We start from the raw sequence: 19,366 nt of genomic DNA, 5'->3' as shown, positions 1-19,366 counted from the left end.
AACAAAATACTTTGAATTTCTCTGAGGTGCCATGTGAACTCAGAGTGAGTGATAATTCATGAAAAATGTGAATTTAACAAATTCTGAACTCAAAACAAGGTTGATTATCTTTGGCTATATTTTAGAATTTTCTCCATTTATGTATATTTTAAACTATATTGTTTCTCTTGAAGCTAAATAATCAATATTGGTTTTGGGTTTTCTTTCCAGATGGTTTAACCGACTGTGTGGATCCTGATTGTTGTCAACAAAGCAACTGTTATATAAGTCCTCTCTGTCAGGGCTCACCAGATCCTCTTGACCTCGTTCAGCAAAGCCAAACTCTCTTCTCTCAGCACACTTCAAGACTTTTCTATGATCGAATCAAATTCCTCATTGGCAAGGACAGTACTCATGTCATTCCTCCTGAGGTGTCATTTGACAGCAGGTACATATGTATTTATTTTATTCCTTAATGAACAATGGTCATGTTTTTCCTTAACTATGAAAGGAAATATCTTCTAAGGATCAGGTTACTTCCCATTCCACATAATCCACATTAATTTCTTTTTTAGGACTTCTCTGGAAAGCCAAAACCCTTGCTGATTAAGGAAAAAACTCATTCCTAGAGATTCTGTATCATAAAATTATGTGTGTATGTTTGTGTATGTATACATATAATATGGCTTTTAATAACAAAAACAGGAGGGAAGTATAATTTGCAAATTTATTGTTTAGCTTCTGGATTGATTCCTTGAAAAAATCTTGGATTTCAAAAACTAAATTTTAAGTTTTATTTCATGATGAAAAATGTTTCCATAGGAAAGGGTTGAATAAGTTTGACATCCCAGTGTGAAATGCAAGACTCGTGAAAAATCTGTCTTCCAGGAAAGCTCAAATGCATGAATTGTCACTTAAGACCTCAGACCAAAGCCCAACCCATAAGGCAAATAATTTTTTTTAAAATAAACTTACTTATATGAAGTGTAATAACATGAATTTGCTCACTGTTATTCTTTAATTCATCTTCAGCGATGATATATTTTACTAATTAGCATTAGAGGTAAGTCACTAAAGTCAACATTTCCAGGCATAAAAATGTTCTCCTGTATTCATTCCACAAGTCGATATTTCACTGGCTTTGTAGACTATTGCAAATAGGAATTTTTAAGAAACATGGAAAGTATTTGTCCAGGAACTCCTGTCTACATCCCACTCCCTCAGTTGCAGCCTGGTGGGAGTTATCATTCCCCAAGAATAACTTGGTCAAGAGTTTATATTGATATCAGTGACAATCTAAGAAAATTACAACTCCATCTTGACTTATACACAGTAGAAAAGGGGAAAAATAAGATGTGCGTGGAAATTTCAAACTCTCAACTCCCTTCCCTTCAGTTGTATACTAGAACTGTTATTGAAACTTAAAAGTTTTAAATTTTTTTTTTTTTATTGTGTAGTTCTGACTTTCTAGGTCTCTGGCGGAACCCAAAATCCAACTGCCAGAGAATCACAAGAAAGGGCTTTTCTGCCAGGGGATCTAGTCAAAGTTTTACTTCTTCCAAGAGATTCAGTCATCTCCATTTTGAAGTATTTCTTCCAGCTTCAATAACAACTCTGCAGTGACTTTCAGATGTGGTATAGTCAAAGTGATTATTTAGATAGTCGAGACTTATTTATTATACACCAGAGGAACAAAAAGAACAAAAAGCAGCCATTATCCCTATTTTCCTATTTAAGGTAGAGGTAAGACATCAACTCTGTAGCTTTCTTCACTCGTAGAGAAAAGTTGATCAAAAAAAAAGAAATGAAGTGAAAGAAATAACAACCTCCATGACATGGAGATGTGTTAAATGACTCACTAAACTCAAGTAAGGGGAGAAAGTCAGGACCTGAGAGAGACAAGAGACAAGTCATTGTGACCCAGAGCAGAGCATGTGAGCAATAAACTTAGAAAAGTGAGGACAAACTTAAATCCCTGTGGTTTAGCTTCATGCATCAGCAGCACTTGCCAGCCGCTCAGAGTGAACAAACCTATTTCTTGTGATGGTTAATGCCCTTCTCATCCTCCTGGTTTGATTGAGTTTCCCTCATTCTTTTGTAAAATGCTCCAAGTTATCATTTGGCTCTGCAAGTCACATTTAAATTCAGAACGATGGGTCTCCTTCATCCAGGGGTCTCAGCTCTTACAGATATATCCATTCTATCAGAAAAGGCAAAGGCTTTTCGTGAGGAAAGTAGCTGAGGACAAACAATCTAATTCTATTTCCTCTAAAAAATCAACACATGCATTTTTATTTGGGATATCTTTGGACAAAATAAGTCCAACTCTGATCATATATATAAGTCATAATAGCTACAGTCTCTTACATCTATATAGTACTTTTTAGTTTACAAAGCAAATAAACATACATTATGTCCTTTTATCCTCACATTATCCCTGTAAAGTAGATACTTGTATTAGGTGCATTTTATATATAAGGAAACTGAGGTTCAGAGAGATTAAATAATTTGCCCGAAATCACACATGCAGAAAGCTTGCATTGCAGCAACTCTTGTAACCTTTCCATTACGCCACAGCTGCCCCATTTCAATGTGTCCTTAAATAAGCCTGGTGACGTGAACCAAATTTATACTAGGTAAATTGTATTTGGGTCAGCACAAGAAACTTAGAAACCAAATGACATTTTAAAAATCCAGTTCAATTTAATACATTTCAGTGACATCCTTTACAAACTTCAAATCAGTGCTAATGAACTTTTTCTTGGTAGATCACAATTGAGTGACTCATGAAATGGACCTTTTGATACATGTAAATTGTCCTTGGGCATTTGTTATGTCAAAGATCTCATGCTAAACTTCTACATGTGTTATTTAATCCTCACAAAAACTCTGTATGGTAGGTACTATTACTATCTCCATTCGTCAGGTGAGGAAATAAGAACAGAGATGTCAAGTAAATGACTTGTTCAGGGTCACAATTAATGAGTGTCAGTCAGATTTGGAACCCAGAATTTGAACTGGTGCTGACAGCCTAGTCTCTAAACCACTATGCTGGGCCATTTTGGCTACTTAGAAAGCTGGGCTAGCTGACTCTGAAATACTTATGGCTCTTATACATCTCGGACTGTAGGATTGCTCCCCTCAGACAGATCTAGGACACTTATGTGCCATAATCAGGTGAACAAACCACTTTGCTTTTTAGTTTTTGCTGCATAATTGAGAGATACCTGGGTAGGCGGGAGAAGAAAGCATTTTGAAGGGGCTCGTTTGCCTCCTGGCAAAATGCGACCCACACAGCTGATTTGCTGCTGAGTGTTGCCACCATCAGAAACCTTTGGAGCTAAAGATGTGGCACACAGGTGACTAAGTGTTGCAAGGACACACAAAAGCTAAAAATTTGTTTATCTTTGTGCATCCAAGGGAGACCAGACCTTCTTGTTTTGAGTTAGCTGCACCCACATGTGAAAGCCCATGGAATATGTATGTTCTGTGCCCTGTGATGGTGTAACAACAACGTGAACATGCAACCTGCCCATGGTGAAGATCTTGGGCAAACTCAACTGAGTTGCCATTTTTTTCCTAAATGCAATTTATATCCTGTAGCTCGAGTTTCTTTGTTTTCTTCAATCTACTCCAAACATGACTACAAAGTAAACCACATATTCTACGAGCCCTGTATGACTTATTACTTTTTAATAATGTAAATAGATGAACAGAAGTATTATTGATCTTCAGTGTCTAGGCATTTAATCACTATTAATAATGTAAAAGGTTTTTATAAATATGTAAAAACAGGAGTACATTAAACTAAATGACAGCAGTAATTTGCAAAGCCAGACTTTTCACTCGCCATCACTAATGGAGAAGTGCATTTTAAAAAACAAAATCCTACCAGGGTTAGTGCAGCGGCTGACGGCAAGGTCTAGCCAAACTCATTTGTCTGTTTTGTAACCATGAGAGGCTGATCCTCACATCAATCCGTGTCAGATGTCCATATCAGAGGTTGCTTAAAATCAGCCCACAGATGTATTTTGTTTGTCCTGACATTTAGAAATTAGGAGATCCAACATAAAAATCAGAATATCTTCCTTCTCTAGAAAATTTACACAGCTTGGGATGCATGGGCAACCTAGGATGCATGGGCATGGCATAGGTGGTCTGACGCTAAGGGCCAGCTGCCCCTCTGGATGGGACATGGCATGCTTTCTAGCTCACCACTCACTTGACTCACATCCTTCACTTTCAATGTCATGCCTGGCCTTGCTGGCATTTGAGTTTGTGATTTCTGGTCTATACAGTTTCTGTAGCTTTCCAAGGAAAGATCTTAAGTGTTTGTTTTTCTTTCTGATCTTTTTCCCTGAGAGCCTTTAAATACCCAACATTATAATTTCACTTAATTTTTGAACTTTTATTATAGTGATTTAAAAAGAGGAAAAAGATGACTGAACATGATCTAGAAATCACATTAATGGAACAATATTTCTCCCCTTAGTTCACTGGAGTACCTTTGCATATCTCATGAATAAGTTGGTATACACTCTGCCTCACACCTTAGGCTAATAAATTCCTCTGGGCCAGTAGATCTTAACCTATGATGTCTTATATCCCACCCATTATATCAGATAATCCAGGTCCCACCAAAGTAGGAAAAAAGTCCACATTTTATGAGAAGAATGTGTATGTTCGCAGGAATTTGATTATTATGTCTATAACTTAGAGTAAATTTTAAGAACAGCTTAAAGATCTAAAATCTTGCAACAGTCCTGCTGAATCAGTTGTGGTGACCTCTTCTGCCCACTCCGGTGGAATGCCTACCCTTAATTGAAAATTTCTAGAATTAGGACCGAATTTAGTATAGCACTAAGCACATAATAGCAATATTAACAAGCAAAAAAAAAAAAATGAAACAAGATGATGGGTTTCTTCTAGCTTTCTTTGGAATTGCTGCATTTCAGTTTCTTGGTTCACCCTAGAATGTACAGTGTTAGCTCTGAATTGTCATCATTTCTAAATCTTAAGTTCTGTAAGGACAAAGACCCAGTCTGATTTGTTCTCTTCTTGTTTTGAATATCTACTGCTATGTAGCAAATTATTCCAAGTAATGGATTAAAACAATTTAGTATCATCCTATTTCATGTGTCCATGAGTCAGACATTCAGATAAGGCATGGCTAGCATGGCTTATCTCTGCTCCATGATGTTGGAAGCCTCAGCTGGGATGACTCAAATAACTGGGGGCTGGAACAGCTGGACAGTAGATGGAAATCCTTCTCTCTACAGGCAGTCTCTCTATTTGACTACTTGGGCCTCCTACTGGCATGGCAGCTATCCTTAGGTTTGTCAGAGCTCTTATATGGTAGCCTAGGGCTCCAAGAGTGAGTGTTCCAAGAGACAGGAAATGGAAAATGCCAGTCTCTTAAGACCTGGGTCCAGAAATTGTCACAGTGTCACTTGTGTCATACACAGTTGGTCAAAGCAGTCACAGAGCTTGCCTAGATTCAAGGGGAAGGACATAGATCCCACCTCTTGATGAGAGCAGTATCAAATAATTTTTGGCCACCTTTAATCTATGATACCACTGTATCCCCATATCCTAACACAGTATCTGGCATGAAGTAGGTGAAAAACAAGTGAGTGAGTAGCTTAGTTATGATTTTGAAGTGTGAGTGCTCTGTATTAGGTCATTCTTGCATTGCTATAAAGAAATACTGGAGACTGGGTAATTTATAAAAAAAAAGAGGTTTAATTGGCTCACAGTCCTGCAGGCTTTACAGGAAGCATGATGCTGGCATCTGCTCAGCTTCTGGCGATGCCTCAGGAAGCTTTCAATCATGGTTGAAGGTGATAGGGCGATAGGCATGTCACATGGTGAAAGCAAGAGCAAGAAAGAGAGAAGGAGGTGACAAACACTTTTAAACAGCCAGACCTCATGAGAACTCACTCACTCTTGTGATGACAGCACCAAGAGGTGGTGCTAAACCATTCACGAGAAATCCATCCCCATGATCCAATCACCTCTAACCAGGCCCCATCTCCAATACTGGGGATTATAATTCAACATGAAATTTGGACAGGGACAAACATACAAACTATATTGTGCTCTTCTCATATTTGCTAATGAAAAACTCATTTTGGTTGCCTAGAACACACAAATGATATTAGGACCTTAAATGATCCAATTCTCAAATGTAGAACCAGCCTAAAGGTAAGACTACAGTTCTCCAAATAGCAAAGAAACAAAATTCGTAAAAGATATAGTGATAATATAACAATAGCAAAATAATTATTCTTTTTTAAAACTTGTGATATAGTCCATCACTGTCACAACCTGCCAGTAATTGACATCATTTATGATTTTGTGTATGCATCAATAATTCTGTTTTCAATGGGTTAGATAATCAAAATTTAGTGCTAAGAAAAAAGTGGAATATAAGGAGCAATATCAGGAAGTCAGCAGGAAGACTGCTGCTAACTGGCTCACTTTGGTATGCATCATTATTCTGTCTCACAAGAAAACCAAAGAGAAGTACCCTAAAACAAACTGAAGTACTTCAAATGCCTCGAACATGGAATTTTGGCAAACTCTTTATTTACCTAAGCCTTCATCCTCCTTTACTATACCCTACTCAATAATACATTCTTGATTCTTGTTCCCGATTAGTCATGATACCTGGTGATAGCCATAATTACTCATCATAACTTGTTTAATATAACATGCTTTCTGCCCTTAGTTGAGCTGGGAATTTATACCATTTGAGATTCTGTGAATGGCAAAACAAACTATTGACCCAAGACTGAGATCGAGGGAAGGTTGCAGGAAGATGGTCGTTGCTGCAGAAGCTGCTGATCTTGAATAAAGACTGAGACTTAAGAATAACCATAATTGACAGATACTAATTACTGTTTTAAGTATATATTTTATTACAATATTAGTATTTCCAGAGAAACTGAGGACTTTACAGCCTCAGAAAAAGATAGAAGAGATACCAGATTCTTCTGCCATTCTTAATGTAATATAATACCCTAATATCAATTCATTTTTCAAGAGTGATGAAGGATATGCATTCACTCACTCATACAACAATATTTATTGAGTACTCACTCTATGCCAGGAACTGTGCAGCTGGAGATACACAAAAGAAACACAGTCCCCTTATTCACAGAGTTTACATTGTAGTGGCAGAAGCAGTCAAAACATCAAGTAAATACATAAATAATTAAAATAATTATGAATTGCAGTAAGTCTATGGATCGTGGAACATCAGATTTCTAAAGGAGCTTGGAGTTTATCAACTCAGGAGTCCAAATTCAACTGTTTCGATGGGGAAGACAGGTAGCCCTGTAAGACAAGAAGTATTCTGGCAAATTAGACAAAGTCATTAAACAATTATAGAAGTGAAACTGACCTGGAAGTTTTCAGCAATAATCCAGAGATGCGACTAATTGGCTCAGGTGAGCATGAAGAGCTGCTAAAATTGACACACACTGGAGACTATCGATGACTTGCAAGAAAAATACAAAGCTTATTTGGACAGTGAACAGCTTAAGTGTATGCAAATAGTTTCATCCTTTGACATTTGGGGCTATAAATAATTTTCTCTACAATTTAAAATGTGTGTACCAAACATAAATTCCAGGAAAAAAAAACAGTCATCCAAGAGAAATCCCATTTAGCACAATGAAAAAAAATCCCCATTAACCACACTTTGGAGTCATTTAAAACAATAGATCCTACAGTTCCTTTCAAGATAATCCCTATTGGGGGAAGATTAATCATTTCACTCTTTAAATGTATGAATGTTATAATGTTTACTTGGTTCATTTCTTCATTTAGTAATAGGTACTGTTCCAGGCTCTGGGTTATAGTGGACAAAATCTCTTCCCCATACAGTCTAGTGAGGGAGGCAAACAATGAAAAAAGTAAATGTCAGGAAGGTATAAATACTGTAAAGTGAGATAAAGGTTAGGGACAGAGAAGGACCATTTTACAGAGAGTGGCCCAGGGACACCTCTCTGAGGAGGTGACACTAGAGCAGAACCCTGAATCGCATTCATCTGTATATTAGATGATCTTGGTATAAATGTTTCTTGCCACCTGGACCCCTGTGCAGTAGATTTTAACACAAACTAGAGCCTGCTGTTGACTTTTAGGGGCCTGTTGAATCAAAATTCTGTGACATAATATGCAATGGAAAAGTAAAGCGAACCTTTGTCAAGGAATTAATGCATATTGGTTACTAGGTTTTACTGATAAATGGATGAGGTGCCTGCCTGCCCTCCAGGAGTACATTGAGAAAATTTGAATACCTCAGACAAACTGAATAGGACCTGGAAAGAGAGATCAGTAACAGCCTTAGACCACTTACTCATGCATGACAGAAAAAAATAGCAGATCTTCGTCAATTAGTGTTAATCCTAGAATAAATCAATATTGAGAAACCACTTACTGATTTGGAATTATTTTTAAAAAGATAAGCCAAGCCTATATTTTAAAATATTTAAAAGGAAATATAGTGCTATTACGGTATTCAAGCATTCACAGAATTAACATGTGCAGTTTTGTCTATCTACGAGTAACCCCAGAAGGTCCACAACATAAACATTTGTAATTTCACTGAGGTACAAATTTGAATCCATATGCCTTGTGTTTAGCTTTTTCATGAATCTATTTGTTAAAGACCTCTAAGTCTACTTGCTAATGGCAGATTTTTGTGTATTTTTAATCTAGGAACATGAAAAACATTATACCAAGTACACAACTAGGGGTTGATAAATATACAGTGTGACAATTGCTGAATAAATTGAATAGACTAAGAATCGGGTAAGCTCTTTATAGAGCATTGACATCCTCAAATCTACCTTCTGTTCACCTTCCTTTCTAAAGGAAGGCACTGCAGATGACCTGCTCACATTTGGAAAAAGAATTCCAGTGTGTTTTGGATTGGCCGTGGTTACCTGTTATTCTGTTTGTCTGTCCCTGTTGCTTTTCCTGAGCAATCTCCTTTGCTTATCACCTCTGAAGTTGTTGTGCTAATTGGGAAGTAAGGTTGTTGCTACTTGCTAATAAAGCACTTTGATCTTCATGTGAAAGGTGTTACTGAAGATGGGATCTCTTGATTTTCAGACTATACTGTCTAATGCTAAAATTCAGAAAACACATGTTCAAGACATATTTAAAAAATTACAAAGTGCAGAAGGTTCCCAGATTTATAGTGCTGACTGTCTCCTGAAATCAGCAGTCAACACCTAAAGGTACCAAAAAGAAACAGTGTGAGACTTTCACCTCTTTGCAAATGCTCTTGGGCAAAGAAGAATGAAAAATCAGAACACAAATCTTCAAAGGCTGTTCCAACTGATTATTTATGATACTTTGAAACTCAGTTGTTCTGAGATGCTTCATAATTATAATTAATGATACCAGTAGCTGCCTACAACTTATCTCAGCATGAATAGGTATTTTCTAATATTTTATCTATCCTACTTGCTGCTCCATTAGGATCTAAAGTTAAAAGGCTCAAATCCTTATTACCTACTACTCAGTCATACTATTTGCTTGTAATGACTCTCTAGCTGGTTCTGTCATCTCATTTTGTCCCTGGAGAGGACAAAGTGAACGCAAGTTTGGGTAGAAAGAACAAATGACATGCTGTAGCTCATCTCCACTACACACACTCCACATAGGAAGTGCTCAGCAGTTGGTAAATTTCTCCAGGTCGCGATAATTCTGTAGATAGCACCATCTTTGTAGGTGATCACTTTCTTTTCATTTGTAGCCATATTGTTTATATCTTGACTCAGAAAGATCTGCAATACAGCTCAGGCTCTTTGGAGGCCAGGTCAAGAGATCTCCACCCCTCCACCACTTATGAGCTGTGTTAAGCGCAAAACTTTTAACTTCTCTGAGTCTGTTTCTTCATTTTTTAAATGGGCCTAATAGCTTTACCTACTCAGGGTTATGTGGACATTAAATGAAATAAGGTAAGGAAAGTATCTGGCGTAGTACCTGATTCATAGTATAATAAATATTTTATTTATACAACATATGTATCTAATAATTATCAGGGTACATAACAATAGAATTTGAAAGGCCTAGTTCAAAAGTGATCATTTTACTGGGTAATTTTACTATGATGACATCTTTGTGAGGTAACCGGGGAGAGGTCAAGGGAAGGAAGATCATTCCCACCCTACATAAAGGGCAAACAGAGCTAAGAGTTAATTCTGTTTCTTAGGAAAAGTCACAATGGTGGTTACTAGCAAGCCAGAGCTAGAACACAGCTGTGGCTAGAGCAAGGACGCACTTTTTCCTCTGTGGAGGGAAGAGTAATATATGCCCAGGAGATGGCCAACAAGAAGGATCTGTCCTATATTTAATGACTATCCATTAGTCGAAAAGCAGATTCAGAGAAGTGACAAGAGAGGTTAATGAGGTTAACAAAACCCTATAAGGCTGATTGCAAAGATAAAACATTTGAGTCATGTGTAGAACAAGCAAAAAAACAAACCAAAAATTTTAAAGGAAAAACTAACTTCAGACTATTTAAGAGTTGCAAGGGCTTACAGGACAAATATTTCAGGATTCAAATTCTGGACGAAAATAATCATGTGTCTAAATGAAGCAAACTGGCACTTACGCAGTCCTGAAAATGTGACTGTGTCGTCAGTTTTCTTATTGCTTCAAAACACTTGATCTTTTTCCCATTACTTTGGGGATCTCAGGCCTCCAAAGCAAGCCTACTTTTGACAAGCAATTACCAAGGCAGATGGGAAAATAGCCACCCTACCTCAGGGTGAGTGCCCCCATTTTGTTTTACTTGAAACATCACTAGCCATGAGGAAAATAATTCTGCTTAAAAATCTATCTGCATTTTCAATAGCACCACCTTTCCCAGAGTCCTAGAATGTTGATGGCTAATGCTGCTCCCAGCTGCTTTTAATGCTACCCACTTGGTAGGCATTGTTTATTTGGGGCAGTGACCAACTGAGTAGGATTAAATCAACCCACCATATTAAAATAAAAACTAATGAGGAGATTGTATTGGGTTTGCATATGAACATTCACTGCATTTGAATTTTCAGAACATGGAAATAGGTTTATGCTATAACATTAAGTGTTTTCATAGTGCTGTACCAGGTTAAATAACATATATCAAAAGTAGCATGTGTTGTAAGGAAACCTCCAAAATATCTGGATATTAGAAGTCCCAAACGCATTTAAATTATAAAATAGCAAATAGTAATTATATAATAATATATAAAGGAGGAATGGGGCTAGTGTGCATAAATTAAGCATTTGAAGACTATTCATTTCATCTTCCCGATCACAATAGGTACTGTTTAATTCCCTAAAATAGTCAAGTATCAAACAAAACACTCCTGATGAGACTGTCATAATGCTCAATCCAGAGTGTTGGCTTCTAATAAATAAAGTGTAAGGCATCTGTTACATAGGAATCTCAACGTAGTCACTGAAGCCCTTGCTTGAAGCAGTGCCATGAGCATAGGTTGCAAGGATCTTACAACTATATTTTTAAATATTTGAGTTGAAATTCTATGAACCTGTCTTGAGCATGTGCTGTGTACATCAGGCTCTGAGAAGGACACAGAGAAGAGAATCACAGTTTTTGCCCTGGCTATCTAATAAAAAGGCAGACAGATCTAAAACTGTCATCCAAGACCGGTTATGATAAGTGCAATAACACAAGTATGAGCATTGTATAATAAGAATAATGAGGATGGAGGAGAAATGGACACTTATTTGGGACAAATAAATTGGACTAAAACATATTTCCATTTTATAATCTCTGAATTTGAAGACCCTATAGTTCATCTTGTAGTGCAGCCACCCCTTTTGTCATGACAGTTTCAACATGACTCCCCAAACTACAGTTGTTGCAAACCCTTTTCCAGAAGTTTATATGGAAGAGTTAAAATTCATGCCTGACAGATTTCATAAGGGTAAGATTGTGAACCAGTGGTTGATTTGCCTGCCTTTTTATGGTTTATACCTTCTGCCTCCCTCTCCAGGAGTTCATATGCCTTAATTGGCTGAGTATGTTATGGCCTTGCTTTTCCTAAAGCAGCAGTTCTTAAAGGTTTGTCTTGTTAGAAATGTAAATTCTATGATCCAACACCAGATCTACTAAATCAGAAACTCTGAGGATACGACCCAGCAATCTGTGTTTTAATAAGGCTTTCCAGTGATTCTCATGGACAATCAAGTTTGAGAATCACTGATCTATAAGAGAGAGAGATTATCAGACAGGACTGAGGACCAACACCACAATCCCAAAATTACATTCCAAAGAGAAGCCCCTCTATTCACTATGTGATGGCAGTGGTAACAGGAACATCACAAACCCTGTGTCCTAACTATTCAGAGGTATTTGCATTCCAACAGAGACCCCAGTAGCTACAGCTGTCAGGGGACTCCTCCAGTCACACCTCATATGCGACAAATTTCTATCCCTTGGAGACTTGAACCAACTGACAATTCAAAGAGGAATTTACAGGGCAGGATTCAAACACTAGTGAGCAGAGGATTCAGATAGCCTCTCTCAGCCCAGTCCTTCTCAGTGCTACCTTTTGACCAGAGCTGTCAGCTGTAGAAAGGATTTCATCTGTTCCTATGGAAAAAAACAACCTAACCTGCCCACCTGCTGCTAGATCCCCTGCTGGCTAGGTCCTTGATTTTGAATGTTACCCTTCAAAGGCTGCTTATGCTCATGTTAGCAACAAAAGCAAATCGCTATAACTTTTCTAGCCCTGAGTCTCAGTTTTCTTTCGAAAGACATTAATCAGAAATACAATGTAGTAAATTGCATCTTCTTTCAGCAATTTAGTTTTCAGCCTTGTTTTTCAAACCAACTATTGTGCTTGAGGTTAATGTTGTTGCCTGAGGTGTTAAACGAATATCGGAGATTTGACATCGAAGACAAAAGACAACAAATAAAGGAAGAGGAGAATGGAACCAAGAGTTGATTGAAGGCTAGGGATAATTTGACTATTCCATGAAAATAACAAATACAGAATGAATTAGACCTTTTGCATCAGAACTGTCTAACAAGCAGCTTGTTAGTTAAATAAAGCTCTCAGTAAAGTGTATTCTGACTTGCATTTCCCAAGATGCTCTGTTCTTCAGACCAAGCTCCAAACACCTAGAGGATTCAGCATTTAGTTAAAGTGGAGAAGCAGTTCCTTTGGGGTTGCTGCTTAGCATAGTGACAGCAGGTAGACAGCTTGGCAGCAGCCTGTATTCTCTAGAGAACAGGAAAAAAGACACTTGTGAGGGGTGATATTCCCCATGCATGTTTCCAAAGTCACATTGGACATGCCCATCTAAGTTCAAGTTATCTTGCTGTAACCAACAACAGCAGGGAGAAGTTCTTGTTTTCAAAGTTTCAACCAAGCAAAGCATCCATCCCATTCGTGTCTGTGAATCAAAGGAGAGCCCAAGCAAAGACAGAAAGTATGCAATGCCTGCCATTGAGCGTACACAAGACCACACATATAGACACACAAAACCAACACAAACGACAGTTACGCCGGGCACATAGCTGCTGTACACATGTGCAGGGCCAGCCGCATGACAGTCCAGGCAGTAGCTTCTATCATCTTACTTGAAAGAGTTAGAAGAGTTCTATATGTTATTGAATTGAAAATGTTTCAGAAAAAGACAGATTTTTAAGGACCAGAACTCAGGTTGACGGTAGTTTTGATGTGGCAAAAATTCAAGAACTCAAGATGCTTCCTTGAGACAGACCAAGTACAGGCCAGGTAGGGCTGACTAATTTCAATGGTGATTTGAAGAAGCCAGGGACTCCCTGGAAGAGGAAACAGGGAGGCACCATAATGGGAATAGGAAAAACACAGAAAGCAGGACTGTGGTAATATCAAAGGCAGACCCTCGCCGTACATACCTCACTACTCAGCTAGGATCTAACTTTGGAAAAAAAATGAACTATACAGGCTGCCTTAGATATAAGAAGCATAATCAAAATAGTTTATATAAATGGGGGGGAAGGAACTATATTTTAGTGGCTGTGGGGAATCAGGAAAAACCAACCAGATACAAGGCTACCATCCACAATTATTAAGAAAATAGAATTTAGAATCTGGGAGTGCACAAAATGGCTGTTGAGCTGAACGAAGTGGCACAATATGCCATACTCCCAAAGAATATATATGAAGGCTCCCTAATGGCCATTTGGAGCTGATGTAGCCTGCCTGGGAAAGCAAGTACACTCAAGAGCTTTCTTTTTGAAATGGAGAGTTTGCCTAAGAAGTAGATTTTTCCTAAATTTCTTCATGCAGTGTCAGTCAAGATTACTGCAAATTAAAAAGAATACTTTAATACTGTCCTGAAATTTAGACAATTTAAACTGACACTGGATGACTGATATTGTTCAAAGATTAAAGTAAGTACTAGTAATCCAGGAATAAAAAGACCTAAGAGTTATTCTCGTGAAAAATGGATGACATGGAGTGTATAAATAATGGGAACAAATGCAGCAAGATACAGGGAATCTTAGAACATTTAAAGTCTAATACATTACAAAGGGAGTTCAATACTGATAAATGTAGAATATAAGTTTTATGGGGCTTTATCATATGCTGTAAGTTTGTGTGGATCATAAAATATGAGGAATAAGAAAGTAGGGGAGTTGAAAGACAAGTCTGAGCATTATTTATGAGAGATGAAGAGTGAAATGAATGAAAAGAAGAACAGGTAGACAATGTCTTGAGTAATGATGACTTTGATGAGTCGTTATCACACAAATCTGCGTGCTTCATAAAACATGAGGAATATTAAGAAGCAGAAGAGTCAAAAGACAAGTCTACTCAGAACGAGATTACAGAATGAAGGAAGAGAGGAATACAAGGGAAATGCACAGAATAATGATAACTTTTATGAGACTTTCACTCACCAGCTTGGATCCTTCATAAATATAAGCCATATAGAAAATAAAAGAACAGCAGAGAGAAGAGACAGGTCTGTGTGTGTCATAAAATATGAGAAAATAATGCCAACTAGGCTTGACAAAATAAAAACAAAAATAATTGAGCCTAGTACAGCTGTGGAAAGACACAATGTCTAGATTAATGTGAGCAAATAAAAAGAGTGAATTTGGAATTGTCTTGCCAATAGGGAATCAGCAAGCACCTAGGTAGGTGTTATTGTTGTAAAGGCCACCTTGTTAACTGGTAGAGGCTTGGCAAGGTAATAACTAACCCCCACCATACTCCCAAAGCAGCTAACAGCATTGAGAGCTCAGGAAACAATGCTTAACTAATTTCTAAATTGTTTGGCATCACTACAGTCTCTTCACAGCCCCCCTGGAACCAATCCATATGTCATTTGCAGATTTTCTCAGCTTGTTTCCATTCAATCTACACCCACCTTGTCAAAAGTTGCTCTGTAAAGACATCTAAAAGGTTACTGTATAAAATCAGAGATGTCCTTTTATTTTCATTTCTTGTTACATTGGACTTAGAACCTGGGACCAGACCTGCCAGAATTAGTTCAAAATCCAGAACTCAGTGACTTCAAATGTCTTCTCTATTAGAACAAATGGGATTTCAAAATGATACAGAAATTGGGACAATCAAACATGGCAAAGCAAGTGCCAGTATGCCATTTGCATGCCACTCAGAACCATGATTTACATAATTCATAAAATGGACAGCTCACTGGAAAAAAGCCACTGATCTATGTCACAGAGCTATGAATGTTGGTCTGAGAGTTCAGAAAATACAAACACTAATAGCAACAATTACACTATCTTACTTTGCATAATACTTAATGGCTTGTAACTTTTGTTGGGAAAGGCCTTACGTAGAACAGGATAAATCCTATTAGCATAACTTATAACCAATTCCTCTGATTGCAACAGAATTTAGTAGTGAGGTTTATTGGCTAAAACATATACAACCAACTTTGGCTTATTATAAGCTACCATCTGTAGCTTATTCAAAGGTGTTTTACTTTCTCTCAAATTGATGTTTGTGGCCATGAGCCTTTACATCCCTCCCTTTACTTTCTGATTCTGTTAAAAGAATGTATAATTCCAGGATGAAATGATTAGGATTACTCTGAAATGCCATGTTTGTCTGAATAACATGGTCCCCTTTAATCCAAGATTGAGCTGCCCTGGATACCCAGAATCCCACTTGGTTAAAAAAAAAAAAAGAAAAGAAAAAAAAAAGAAAAGAAAAGAAAACAGAAAAAAAGGTGGCATTGATGCCCTAGGAAAAATCACTGACCCTGCTCAACCTTCCTCAACCCTGCCAGCTCCAGCTACAAAACTCATGTCCAAGAGCTCAGGGCTGCCAAGACTAGGATTAAACTCTGGTGAAAAAACTGTCCCTTCCTCCCCAAATAACAGCAGACCAGTGGAAAAAAAGTCCTTGCTTGGGATTTGTCCCAGGGTACTCTTAACCGCCAGCCTCCTGAAATTTGTTACAGCTTGTCAGCCAGGCTAGCGCTGAAAGTCTCGTACATTTTAGTGGACTATGTCCCTGAAAGAGAGCCCTGTTTAGGGACTAGTTTAATGGAATTCCATTTTTTAGTAGGGATGAGACTCATTTGTTTAAAGGGAAAGTGTCTTGAAATATTTTATTTAAATTAGGCAAGAAAAGCAGTATACCATTGTCAGGGATCATGTCTCTTTTGCAGACTTTAACTTAAAGTGTGCTCAACTAAATTTGTTTGTTTGGTTGGCTGGTTGTTTTACCAGAAAAAGGCACTTTGGCAGTGTGTATCAGGAGGCTTAAAAATATTCATACTATATATGTAAATGCATAGAAAATGCACACAACAAACTAATAGTGCTGATTACCTCTGATGAGAACACCAAGAAGTAGGAAAAAGGCGGTCAGTAGGGACTTTAGTCTTATCTTACAATATAGTTATGTATTAACTAATGTAATTAACTTTAATTTTGATAAGAGAAAAGTATCATTCCACAACTAGGACTCTCCCACAGGAAATAATAAGAAATTTAAGGCAGAAAAAAATTAAGAAACAACAAAATGTCCGAAGATCAGGGGTAGGTTAAGCAAGTTATAGGATACTAATTTAAGGGTGTATTATATAATAACAAAAATGATATATTAAGGAATTTCTAAATACATTGGATAATATTAATAATATGCCTTTATCCTTAAAATATCTGGATTCAGAACCATACTTAGTATGATTCTGATTTTGATGGGGAAAAAAAAAAAAAAAACTCCTCCCCAGAATGTTACTAGTAGTTTTCTACTGGTTGGTGAAATTATTGTTTTCTTTGTTACACTTGACTGTTTTCCAAAGTTTCTACAACTTGATTTCTAGAATCTAGTCTCAACATGCTTTTCTGTTCGCCTTTGGTCTTGTGTTGCAGGCGTGCCTGTGTGATTCGAGGCCAAGTGGTGGCCGTAGATGGAACTCCTCTGGTGGGAGTGAATGTCAGTTTCTTGCACCACAGTGATTATGGGTTTACCATCAGCCGGCAAGATGGAAGGTATGTCAGTGTTGTTTCTGATCATTGTGGGGGCCAATTACTGACTTCTAGCCAGGGGTAAAACCAGGGCTCAGATGATACAGTGATGGTAAACCCATCTTTCTTCAAGTTATATCTCAAAAAGTCATTGGTGATATTTATTTCCTCTATTTCCTAATTAATTCAAACTGGATTCCTCTTCTAATCTTTCTCGAGTCTTCTTGAAACCCAGGCCATGTGAAAAGTTTTCTATCCTTTATCTAATTCCATCTATAAATCCAACTTCAAAGATCAGTGACATTATGCAAATGATAAATAAGGAACTATGGAACACATAGGCTATTTTTCCACAGTAACCCCCAAATATTTCAGAAATGAATGCATCCAAAATATTTCTTCCAAAAGTACAGAATTCCACCACATTAATGGAGAAGCTTTAAAAATGCGTCCTCCCTAGGCTGCCTATTTGACTATTGGCTGCAACTGATAGACAAGCTTGGCCAGACTACTTAATTATAGTGATTTATCCTGAAGCATCAACCACCAGGCTGCTCTCTAAGGGGGTTCTCTAAGATCTGAGAAGCAAGACCTTGAAGTAAAACCTTCCCATCCTGGAAAAGGATTTGCTCCCAACAACATTTTTGTTGCTGTCATTTAGACAGACATTGATTCAGAATATTTGAGTCAATAGGCCCATGTGTCCAGCTTAAAGGTACCTATTTATGACTCTCAGGGACTCTGTAATAATGGCTTTGAGGTGCCCTAGTCTCCAGGTGACTACCCTTAAAATGTCCTACTCATAACAAGCCACTTCAATAATCATACGCAAAAAAAGACCTGTTGGCTTGGAGCTTTATCACACTGTGAGAAACTATCTCATTTCAAGAACCCACAATCAAACCTTATTAGTCCTAGACACTTCAGAAATGTTAATTGTTCAACTTGGGTTATGCCGGATTTATTTTTCCAAGAGCCTGTCAAGAAAGTACTTATAAAAAATTAGTTTAAAAAGATAATAAGAAAGAGTTTTAGCCTACTTAAGAAAATAAACTGTTCTTAAGGACTTTAGTAAATTATATAAATTATTTATGTATAAATTATATTGCTTATTACTAACTAACCATCTCTTCATTATAACAAGCTCAGCAGAACTACTTTGGTAGCACACACATATATGTACATATATATGCACATATATATATATATATATATATATATATATATATATATATAACTTCATTTCCTTTCAAATATTCTATAATCAGAGTTCTCTATTAATTCAAATGGGTCTTTCTCCCAATTAGATTGAATAACGGAATTTTGGTAGTGCACTCACCAGTGACTGGTGCTTAAAACTAGCCTCACCCTTGCAAACATCTTCAACCATATGCCATAAATTGCGAAATGGGTTATTTCTCTAAATAGAATACATCTTCTGAGACATTTGACTTTGACTTCTCATGGAGGCCTGATAAGCCCTCGTTTTTTTAGCTTACATACAAAGGTTTCGGTGAATTATTTGATATTCACACAAGAACCTAAAAGAATCTTGATACCTAAAAAGTCTAAAAATGTTTGTGCACGTTTACAGGGAACATTAAAGAGGGTAATCTTTGTTGTTATTTTTGTGTCTTTAGTTTTAAGTGAAATGCCCCAAGCCCCTCCTCTGCTGAATTCACAGTGAGACCTGAGTTTATGTAGATGACAGATACTAGTCAGAATCCCCTCTAGCAATAACTCCCCTCAGGCTCCATAAAGGTGTAAGCATTCAAAATATCGGCCCCAAATGCCAACCAGACTGTTCCACTGTCATTTCTTGGACATAAAGTGACAGTGTGATGACAGTTTCCATTTATATGTCTCTGCTTGTTGCTACCTCAGTTTGAGTAAGTACATTTTAAAAGT

General features: G+C 37.3%; 1 protein-coding gene across 2 annotated transcripts in view; it reads left to right on the top strand.

Annotated features, from left to right (window-relative positions):
• TENM1 (teneurin transmembrane protein 1) overlaps positions 1-19,366 on the top strand; it is an 815,747-nt gene that overhangs the window by 647,315 nt on the left and 149,066 nt on the right. For both annotated transcript variants that reach the window (XM_055269101.2, XM_055269106.2), the window contains 2 exons: positions 211-427; positions 17,363-17,482. In XM_055269101.2, coding sequence (XP_055125076.1) covers positions 211-427; positions 17,363-17,482 — 337 coding nt within the window. The remainder of the gene's footprint in view (positions 1-210; positions 428-17,362; positions 17,483-19,366) is intronic.

This window comes from Symphalangus syndactylus, chromosome X, assembly GCF_028878055.3.
Source record: "Symphalangus syndactylus isolate Jambi chromosome X, NHGRI_mSymSyn1-v2.1_pri, whole genome shotgun sequence".
NCBI classification, from domain to species: Eukaryota; Metazoa; Chordata; class Mammalia; order Primates; family Hylobatidae; genus Symphalangus; species Symphalangus syndactylus.
This window is presented reverse-complemented; position numbering and strand designations above follow the sequence as displayed.